This window comes from Lepidothrix coronata, unplaced genomic scaffold, assembly GCF_001604755.1.
Source record: "Lepidothrix coronata isolate B3197 unplaced genomic scaffold, Lepidothrix_coronata-1.0 Scaffold67, whole genome shotgun sequence".
Lineage (NCBI taxonomy): Eukaryota > Metazoa > Chordata > Aves > Passeriformes > Pipridae > Lepidothrix > Lepidothrix coronata.
In genome coordinates, this window is record NW_016690247.1 from 492,156 (window position 1) to 503,770 (window position 11,615).

Here is an 11,615-nt window from a genome sequence, read left to right on the forward strand (position 1 = left end):
AAGCTGATAAGAAATGGTTTTTTATTAGTGGCACCAGAAGTCCTGGTTTCACCTCTGAGTTCCTTTACACAGCTGCATATTCTGCGAAAGCTTCCCAGGCGTGACTTTGCTCACAGGTGAAATTTTCCTTTCTAAAATCCAGACTACTAGGTTCAAACTATTTCTGAACCATAGGAAACAGGAGTAAAAATCCCTTTGATCTCATTTGACTTTAACAGGTTTGTTAAATTTGCTTTAGTTCTTTGAGGTGTCACTACCTGAACATCAGGGCTGTGCAATCCATTGTCCGTATATGATTTGTGGTCTACACCACCCTAATTGACTGAGGGGAGTTAATGTGACAGGCAGCTGCTACAAAATGAGTATCATTCCATCATGGTAATTAAATAAATACTGAATTTCTGGCTTTAGTGTTCAGATCTGAGGCTGGTGGCCCTTTGGCTTCATGGCCCTTTCCCGTAGGAGCTCAAGGTCACAGCTCACTGAATGTGAGGGCACCTGGCAGGGCAGTTATTTGGTAAGATGTGGTGATTTCCAAATGGGAAGTTTTGGCTAAAATACCAGAGTATTTTAGAGCCGTCCTCATTTTCTGATATAGTACTAAAGCACATCAGACAACTAGCACAGCACAGCGATATGTGGGGCAAAGTGTGCAAAGGTAAATCAATATAAAGGTGATGAGATAAAAGTGAAGACAATCCTAGCTCTGCATTTGGCTGAAGTTGGATCCAGGACTGTCAAAAGCTCACTATAATGAGCAACAGAAGCAGTAGAAGCTACACCTTGGTTTATTAGCCATTATTTCCTTCAGTTTAAAACCATTAGCTCTTGTTCTATCACTCTTGTTCTATCCTGCTAAAAAAATTTGCCCCCATCTTATTCTTACAAGCCTCTGTCAAGTACTGAAAGGTTGCTATGAGGTCTCCCAAGCACATTCTCTTTTCCAAGGTGAACAATCCCTACTGGTTTGTTTTCTGAAAACAACTGTTTTCTGAGAGTGTTTCTAAATGCACATAGAGGTGTTACTGCTGGAGGAAGCATTAAATAAACTTATCGTATATACAGTGTCTTGGGGGAAGAATTGTTTAGGTGAAACTGTGTGCATATGAGTGAGATGTATATAATTTTTATTATTAATGCTGAGCAGTTGGCTGCTATGGAATCTGTATTCCTCCTCAGGTGACACACACACACACTGTAAGCTGAGATTTAGGGAACGTGATTAAAGCTTCTTGCACCCCCACTTACATTTGTGAACATTATTCCTGGCACTAGTTAAAAAATAAGTTTTGTAGGTCAGACTTTGTGGACCACTTTGCTTTGGTGGGCGATGTGCACTGTTGTGCACTGTTGTTCTGGTGCTTTGGTTTCTTAAACTGGTGGTGTCCTGACGTTCCTCCAGCTTTCCTCTTTGGCAAAGATTCTAGATTCCCTGGTCATCACTCACAAAACTTGCTTCTGGGACTTGAGAATCTGCAATGAAATCTGTGTAACTCTCTCTATGAAAAGAATTGCTGTCTGTGGCAAAACAAACATTTTAACTTTTCCTGGGCTAACTTGAATACAAAGCTCTTCAAGGGACTAACCAGGCAGTACTCTGAAGAGCTGTTGTTTCTTTAAGAAATTCAGAAAATGTGAAGGTTGCAGGTGTGATAGAATTACAAAGGTTATAGTGGGAAAACAGTGACTTGGAAAAGAATTTGGTTATCACAGTAAATCATCTTGAGGTGAACTTCCACTGCGGTGCTCTGGGAAAAGGGCAAATGTTGTCTTTGTATATAAAAAGACAAGACAAGCAAGTAGCTGGTAAATTAATAATTCATTATGAATGTAAAGTCTAATTTTATCTTGAAGTGACAGTCCATAGTGAAATGTGTACTCTTGCACACTGAGCATTCATGCACCCTGTGATTCTACTCAAAAAATGTTTGAAACACTTCCTTTATGAGAAACTTGCATTTTCCTGATGTTGTGTATACAGCTCTGTATCTCTGCATTTTCCCTTGAGTAATCACTGAGATGGACTCCACATGTGGATGATTTCCCAGATGTTCAGGCTGTCCTGGTGTTTTTTGTGTCTTGAGTTTGGTTTAGATCTCAGCATCTTCTCTGAAGTTAACCTTTCAGATGTGGACAGTGTCACAGTCACTTTCCTTTAAAAGTGGAGCATTGATTTATTGTGGATTTTTATACCTTTTCTCTTCAGAGAAAGTAAATTGATGCTTCAGGTTTGTCATGAGCAGGAGGCTGTGAGACCCCTCTGAATGTCCTGGGGTCCTACACGCACCCAACTCCACCCCATTTGTACCATCCTGCAGGGCCCTGGGAGCAGCAACAACCCTTAGTGTGGGACAGGACAGGGCCCATGCTGTGAAATGATCCCAAACCACAGTGCTCCTTTCCAGTGCTTCTGGGATCTTTGGGGTGTCCCAGGGGCAGAGACACTTGTTGGTTCTGTCCCTTGTCCCTTAATGCTCAGTGTGGGCAGAATCAGAACAAAGATAAGGGTTGCAGCAGGTGAACACCTGGTTCCTCCACTTGAGGCTGCCTGGAAAAGATGTTCTGAACCCAACAGAGTTGCTTCCCTTATTCAGTTCTATTTTTTCTTCTTGTATTTTGGGGTCTCAGTCTTTTCCTGAGAAGATTGAGGCAGCTGGAGTGATAACTAGGCATGACTGTAGAATTGAGGGTTTCTTGGTCTTGTTTGCTATATTTGGCATAAAATTCCATGTTTTTAATTTGCATATGTTTTCTTTTGAACTTTCTGCCATATAAAGGCAATACTGAATTGCACACATGAACAACTGAATATGAACATATATATTTTGACATTTGTTTCTCTGATTATTACTATTCCACTGAGATAGAGGTAGGAGGTACAGTATGGCATTATTTTGGATAACGAGAAGACTGCAATCCTTGCATGGTTCAGCTGTGATAAAGGGAGGATATTTAAATCAATCTTCAAGTATTACCATACTCTTCCAAATTTTCTAATGGTATGAAAGACTTTTAATGTCTGTTATTCCCCCTGTGGAAATTTGTGTGTTTATAGAGCAGATATTACCATTATTATTATTTTAAATTTCTGATTTCCTTAAGTAGCTAACAGTTTTGCTTCATGGTGATTGCCATAGGAGTCCAAATTATTTGAGTGGGTGAGTGAAAAAAGAGGGAAGTAGAAGTTAATTGTTATGCCTCTTCATTCCCAGTTTATGGTTTTCAGATTTGGAGCAAGGAATTAAAAAGCTATATTCTCAGCACGCTTAGTATAATCACATTTAAACAGAAGATTTATGTAGCTAACTATCTCAACGCTGCTCCATTTTCAAATATTCCATTATATACAGTGCAACTATTCTTTCCTGGTTTAACTTTTTATCGTCTGAAACGCCGTGGATCAGATAATTATAAACTGTTGAATATTGGAGACTTCAGCACTATAGTTTGAATTTTATCTCCTCTTCAATTATTTTAAATAAATAATTAAGTTCTAAATGCAAATTTTTTAATTTAATTGACCTTTCTCAAGATTAATGGAAAAAATTATCTTTTGCTCTGTGTAGTTCAGACATTAAAGTCCTCGTTTTTCTTCCTGCAGTCAGTTTTAGGCCAGGAGGAGAGATCGTTACTTATGGATCGCTTGAGCTGCTGAATTTTACAGTTATATTTTATTGTAGTGAGTGAAATATAGATTGTACTTCTCAAACTGTGAAATAATTAGATGTAAACACAAGGAATACGTTAATTTGCATTACTTTACATTCTCATTTTCAGCTAATGATACGTACGTATTCATCTCACCAGAGATTTGATTCTTGAGGCCCCTCTTTGCCTATAAAGTGTTATATACTGGGGTGTCACTTCCAGTTTTATATCAGCTGGAGGGCTTGTATTTAGGACAGAATTAATATGCACCTGAAACACGATGTTATAAAAACATTATTACTGAGATTGCACAATGGAATTGGGCAAAGTTTTTAAAGTAAACTTGCCTTTGTGCATTTATTTTTCCTCGAGAATATTATCCTCACTTCAAGCTTTCTCTGAATTTAAAATCATTCACTGTCCTTTTCATACATTCAACATTTTGCATAAGTAGTAGTACCATGGTCAGGCTCAGTGTCCCTTCTGTCTTCTTTATATAAGATAAAAAGAACAGGAAACATAATATTGAATAAAGTGTCCAACTGGCTCCTCTCAGCTTCATTATGGAAGCAGCTTGCAAACTCATCCATGGATGATAGTATTTAAATAGGTAGTTAGCCATGAGGAAGAGTTTTTGGGTTCCTGTTATATTGTTTCTTCCTAAGGATAATTGAATAAGGAATATCTCTATATTTTATTCTTCCAAGCTAAGCAGCAGTGTTTTATTCACTTAATGAAAGACAAAATCTAGTTATGTTGCTTTTCTTTTAATACCATGCCTGCTTTTAACCTTGTTTTGTTTGGAGAGTATCACATAATTAATTTCACTTCATAGATTCATCCTCTTCTAAGAGATGAGGACATGAAAAGAGCTGAGCTGCGTCACTGGAGGATGGGATATGCCTGGGACCTGCTTGCTGTCCTGCCAGGAACAAGGGCAGGAGTTTACAGCACTCCCAGCAATACTCCCTCACTGAATTATCACCTATTAATTCTGTCTGCCAGTTGCCACTTCTGTCAAACTGTCAGTGATGCAGGATTTTAACTGGCACTGCTTTAGGAAAGAGGGATGTGCAAGGCACTGGCTCAGGAGTTGTGATGCCATTTGAAGGAAGTTCTTTTTCTCCATCCGAAGGCCTTTCTGCTTTTCATTTTGTTGTCAGGACAGAGTAAGATTTCCAGTAAAGCTGAAACTCATTTTGTGGGAAGTGGTGAAATGGGCTGTCTGGTGCCTTTGGTAGTTCTGCACTGCTGCTTTAATGGGACTTCAGACAACTGTCATTGAGGTGTCGGCAGCACCATCAGGAGGTTTGTCATATTTTCCCCCCGTAAGTTGTCCTGACAGATGACGTGGGATGATACTGTGCAGACGTATCATCAGCCTTGCCGAGGAGCTGACCTTTTCCTCTTCATTCACTTAATTTGTATTTGAGTAATTTGCATCCCTGTAAGGATGCTCAGTTGTCTGAGGAGCTGTCACAGCGACGTGCGCTCATTTCGTGACAAAACCCAGTAGTTTCAAAACACGATTGTTTCATTATTCATGAAATCTGTTGTTACTTTATCCCTCCTCCTGCACAGGCAAGGTTGGCCAGAGAGAAACAAATCCTGTTTTGTATTTGCAGGATTGGATATTTAATTTTTTTTTTTTTGCATAATGCAATGTTTTTATACAAATATCTCATGATTTATTGAAAACTCATCTAGTAAGAAATTTGGGTAGCTCCACATGAGGCAAAGAAGTTAAAATGGAATTCTAGTTCCTTTTCCTGGAGTGAGTATATGTTTAAACTTTTGAGTTTTAAGATCTTTTCTGCTTTCTCTGATATGTAATTACTGTGAAGGGCAAGGTACAGGTGCCCTTGCACAACATGAGCCATCGTTATCTTGGCTGTTTGCAATAAAACCAATGCTTGTTTCAAACTGAATTGTCTATTTTTACCTCTTTCGATATAGATTCCATAGATTCTTGTAACTCACAACAAACAAGGACAAATTTGGGGAGAAAAGAAGTGCAGAGAACTCTTGACAAGAAACAGGTTGTAAGGTAACTGCAGAAGACAAAAGCACAGGATGACTTTTATGGCTAAAATACATTTTAGTGTCATTTTTCTGAGGCACAGCCCAGTGACAAAGTTGGGTGATGTTCAGGAGGTTACCTTTCCTTGCCTTCTGCTTCTTTTAGCTTTAGTCCATGTGACCAATTAAAAAGTTTTAAAAAATCCATTTTTTCATTGGTGATTGTAACCCAATGTCCAGCTTATCTATTTTCTCCTTCAGTCAGCTATTTTTTGGGAATTGTTTGCCCATTTGTTAACACCTCACTGGTGAAATGTGTCTTTGGAGATGGGAGAAATCTTCACATTAAAAGCAAAGCGGAGAAGCTGTGTTTGAGTAGGGGTACAGTTTTAAGGATGAGTGACTGATTTAGGTTGTGGTATTTATTTTTTGTTTTGATTTTTGTGCAAAGCCTTCCAGTTTACTACACATTCCATAGGCTGAGGAATACATACCGAAGCAACATCACTGATAAAAAATGCAGACACAAAACTTGATATGAATATTTTTAGCACAAGAGAAAGCAGAATACTGATGATAAAAGGGAGATGTGTTTCAGAAAAAGAGCCAGGATTTAATTTTGTTGTGCTTTTCTTTGAGTGGATCTATAGTCTTGAAACATTATATTTTATCTCTGTTTATTGCCTTCATATATTCTACCTAGAGCTGTGTTCATAGTACTGTTTTGTGTGATATTTTTCTCTCTGTACTTGTCTTTTACTCCAACTCTTTGCTTTCTAGCTGGCAAGTATGTTGTTGGGGGTGTTTTTTGTAGCTTCTCATGTGACATGAGGTGTCACGGTGCTAAATACAGTTTACACAGTATAAATAAAAGCATGGTTAGAAGATTTGAGAACTTAGTAGAGATTCTGAGTACAAAGAGTCCCGTTTACTGAAGTTTTCCATAACTTAGAGCTGAATAAAAGTTACTTCAAACAGAGATGCACAATGAACCATTGGTAAGAGTAATCTATGCTGTATTCCTGAAGTTTGACATGGATGTACTGTGCACTATTGAGGTAAAAAGTACTTATATTCCTATTTAATTTCCAGGAAAAAAAATTACCATATTGCCAGTAACAGAGGAATGCAGCCTGAATGCCTGCAGTTACATATTAAATATTGTTAGGAATATTTTTCTAAAGTATTAATCACTTAGAAAAGTGCAACACAATAATTAGATGGGAACTGTTTTCCAGGTCCCTTGGGATATGGATTCTAAATGTTTTTGACCGTCCAGAAACTAAGACAATTTGTTAAAATATGACTGTAGGAACTACCTGTATTTCTGTGAGAATTTAAGCAGTTTTGTGTATATAACAGAAATGAAGTACTGGGTTTGCATCTGCTCACGTACCACAGAGTGACAAAGTGATCTTGGAAGCAAAGACTAAAATTTTGTGATGTTCCAGTTGTGCCTTCCACATGCATTGCCCGTGCCAAATCCAGGAAACCCAGCCTGCATTTGCTGGATCAAATCATACTTCAATGGCAGTAAGAATTGATGTTGTTAGTCATAGTTTCAGGCCTGATATTTTTTCAGAATCCACTCTTCGGATTGTATTATCTGGGTGTTTTTCATTACATTCTTTATTTCTGGCTTGATTCTGGCAGTTATTGTGATCCACTTTTGCATCTCATGTTTAGCTTTTTAATATGCCCAGCACTTGATGGACGGTGCAGGCAAATGAAGAACTTCTGATGATCTCTTGCTATAATAAAAATAGCCAAAACAGAACCCTCCCTTAAGAGAGTAATAGATTAATTCCTCTGCCTTTTGGATGTGAAGATCACCAAAGGTGAAGTCTGCAGAAGGGGTAACTTAGAGAGACCTTTGCCTCAGTGCTTTGTACTTTTTAGTCATAGAATCATGGAATAGTTTCAGTTGGAAGGTCCTTAAAGATCATCTACTTCCAAACATCCTGCCATGGGCAGGGACAGCTTCCCTTCCAAGAAGGTAGTCTTGGAATGTTAGAAGCTTATCCTCAGGTGTCATTTTTTACTCGGTCTTGATAGGCCTATTTGAATTCATCTTCCCTCAGTAAACTTCACAGACTCTAGATTATTCCTTGAGCTTGTAATTGCCATCTGTTTTCACTCAGTTTCTTTTAGGGTCAAGATTCTCTTAAATTAATGGTAATTATAGAAAATCTCTTCCGGTCTGGGGAGACTTCAAAGCTCTTTCTTCTTGGCCTTTGTTACTGGTGTTTTCCTTTTGGCAACAGTTATAGAATATGTTTCCCTCTTTAGAAGTAGAAATAGGTAAAAGAATAATAGTAATGCTGTGTTTTTGTGAAATGCCCTTCCCAGACCCCCTCTTAGTTTGTAGTTGCCTTTCCTCATGAATGGTTTTCAGAGCTGTTGCTCTCTCCTCTCTTTTGCTTAAGTGCAAAGTCATCTCAAGAGCAATATATTTTAATTCTTCCCTAATTATTTTTCTATTTCAGACGATTCAGGAAATTAAAGCTGTTTTGGCAGCACAGTATATTAGATCTGCTATAACCACATTTCATGTGATGTGAGCTGGTCTAAATTCCCTTTTATATTAGATTAGTGATTCTAATTTAACATATAAGTATTTAGTATGCATTATAGAGTACTATATTTAATTTAATTAGCTTTTGTGCCTTACTGTACATTTAATAAAGCAATTATTTAACCATTTGCTACCAATGAATTGTACTGTGATATTAAAATTAATACTGTCTGTAATTCATGAAGATACTCTAAGCAAGATGGAAGTATCCTTTTAAAAAGAAATCAAGGGCCACGTTCAGACCCTAGTACTGTGCTTATTTTGTCTTTCCTTCCTGAGTTTTGTAAGGAAAATTCAGGAAGTTACTTGTAAAATCAATGAATTTCTAAGTGTGGTACAGTTCATTTCAGGAGACGCTTTCATATATAATATTTTGGTTCCCTTTTTTATGGGTTGGTATTAATAAATGAGTATAAATAGTATATTCATCAGCATTTGGTGCAGTCTTGTTGCTTTTCCAGCAAGTCTTGAGCACACCAGGAGCTTTTACACACAAGAGTGGAGGTGGGTGGTGAACCTCTGCAGAACCACAATAAGGTCAGATGGTTGCAACTGCCAAATGCATGTCTTGTGCATCCCTCACAAGGGCATTCAGATGTTGATTGATGATTTGTAAAACATCTGGCCATCATCAATAGGGTTAGACTTCTGTTTTCAGTAGCATATATCATATAGCTTATATGTCATTAATATACAGAGTAGGTGCCACTGAAACAAATACACAGTGCTCTGCAGTTTCTGCAGAAATAATGCCTGTAAAAATTGTTACAGTGAAAATTATGTTGTTTTTTGTCCTTCTTTTCCTTTGCTACAGTATGGCTATCCAAGTTGACAAGTTCAGTTTTGAGAGCTTCCCAGAATCCCCTACTGATGGGACACAGTTGGCGAATGCGAAGCAGCTGGAAGAAGAAAGGCAACAAGCAAAAGGTCTGGAGATTAACAGCAAGCTGGATATTTGCTGGAAAATTATATCCTTTCATAAATACTTGCTTTAAAAATATATAAATAGATGCCCTATGACACATTTTATTTTATAATTCAACTCACTTCATAGCAGTGTTGCTGAAAAGAAAAGTAATTAGAACTATGAAGCTTATCATAATTATAGACTGCTTAAGGTTAATTGTGCTGTATATTATTTAGGTGATACTTGGGTCATCCTGTAATGGCTTTTTCTGAGTCATTGAGCCTGTCATAAATACTGTGTGTTTTTCCCAACTTTTAGGGAACCGAGGAAGTATAGTTAGGATTGAGGAGTAATAGATTTATAGGGTCAGATTTTTCTGTTCTCCCACACACCAAGTAACTGAATCATGAAGAAACATATGAAGCTGGATTTAGAGAGTTTGCATATATTTAATTGAATTTGAGTAAATCAGAACATATTAGAATAATTTATTTCCAAGTCCTCTTTACAGATTTAGTAATATATCTAATCTTGTGTAGCCTTTTAAGGCTTAGGCAGGACCTGTGAGATGAGTTAGTCATTCTAAAAGCACTAAAATATTGCCTTATGATTATTAATAAGAAATTGCATTTGGTTTAGAGTTAAAATAAACCAAGGGTGTTGCCATAAATTTCACGATTTCTATAAAAATTCTTGTGCTTGGCTTGTCAAAAATACACTTTCTCATGATTTTCTTCAGGGAAACATTCTGTACAACCAACAGCCCCCCATGCCATGTGATGATACTCAGCACCTTCCAGGGGATTTATATTTTTCACTCAGATCATACTCAAATTCACATGATAGTGGGTGGCAGGAGATGAGAGAAGAGTGGCAATCAAATCATGCTTTGTTTGTTTATAATTTTAATTATACTTTTATCTAGTGATCTGAAATGATGTTTCATTATTAACTATTACGAGGAAAAACATCTTTGTGTGTGTGACTGAGCACTGAAACAGGTTTCCCAGAGAGGCTGGGGAGTCTCCTTCCCAGGAGATGTTCAAGGGCTGTCTGGGCACAATCCTGACTAACGTGCTCTGGGGACCCTCCCTGAGCGGGAGAGTTGGACCAGATCACATCCAATGGTCCCTTCCAACCTTAACTATCCTGATTATTAAGTTACCTGCACAGGATTTGTTAAAGGCAAGGTCTTGTTAAATAAGAGTCCTAGTACCTGGTTCATTCCAGATTCCCTAAGCAAGATTTCAGAGAGAGTTCCATTTATGCAAAAATGTCAATATTTAACCAGAACTCACTTAGAAAATGTCTGTGTTATGGAAAGATATAAATATTCCATGGTAGCATAGATGAATTCTTACGCTGGAATTGAGTGCATAGTTGTAATCATTTTGTCAAGGTGGAAAAATACATCCTCACTCATTTCTGTTGCTGGGCAACACTGTTTACATCCATCCTGTGTTATGTATTTAAGCCCAGTTTTGATCCCCAAACTGCTGTGGCTGACATGTAAGTCAGTACCTCAGTAAACCAACAGAACAATGCATGAATTTTGTGTGCTAAATGAGTGCAAGCATTAGTTTCTGTGTTTTTAATACTTACGATGATCGTTCTCTCTGTTCCAGAAACTAAAACTATTCTAATTAATGAAAGGCAAGAAATTTTAGATGTGCTTAAAATCCTTGAAGGAATATGTACGTTCTGTTCCACGTTGCCTGTCCTGGCTAGGGTCAGTCTTTCTCATAGAATCATAGAATTGTTAATGTTGGAAAAGACCTCCATGATCATCAAGTCCAAACTTTGACCTAATACTACCATGTCAACTAAACCACAGCGCCGAGTGCCACGTTGAGTCATTTCTTGAACACCTCCAGGGTTGGTGACTCCACCACCTCACTGGGCTGCCCCTTCCAATGCTTGACCACCTTTCAATGAAGAAATTCCTCCTGATGTTCAGCTTGAACCTCCCCTGGCTTCATCCTTTTTATTTCTTACAGCAACGTTGAGATGTGCACCAAAAAAATTCTTCTCTCACTTCTGCTAAGTTTAAGAAACTTGTTTTCTGAGACATTTTTCTTCCACCAGAGTAATTTGACACTGGCCAGAGGAGTTTATTTCAGACATAGTGATACACAGACAGGCAGAGGAATGGATGAATAGTTTAGCTGCATAAGCCTTTTCCTTCAGTAGTCGGCCTAAGTGCAGCTAAGAGAGGAAAAGTATTTGGAAAAATACAAAGGGATACAAAGGGATAGAGTTGCTTATATTTCCCACTGGAAAAGGTATTTTTGCAAAAGTCCTCTGAATGGTAAGACCAAGTGATCTCTTTTTTATTCCATCATCTTTGAACTATTTTGAACCCAGGTAACTTTTCTCTGCTAACCATGTGCGTGACCAAATGGATGTATGTTTGAGAGAACACAGTTCAGATGTTTTGTTGTAAGTAATCTTAAGTTGTTTACAAGA

The 11,615-nt window shown here is 37.8% G+C and overlaps 1 protein-coding gene across 9 annotated transcripts in view; it reads left to right on the forward strand.

Moving 5' to 3' along the window:
• Positions 1–11,615, forward strand: part of TRAPPC9 (trafficking protein particle complex 9) — a 455,047-nt gene that overhangs the window by 195,097 nt on the left and 248,335 nt on the right. For all 9 annotated transcript variants that reach the window (XM_017818312.1, XM_017818311.1, XM_017818320.1 and 6 more), the window contains one exon: positions 9,057–9,210. In XM_017818312.1, the coding sequence (XP_017673801.1) occupies positions 9,057–9,210 (154 nt within the window). The remainder of the gene's footprint in view (positions 1–9,056; positions 9,211–11,615) is intronic.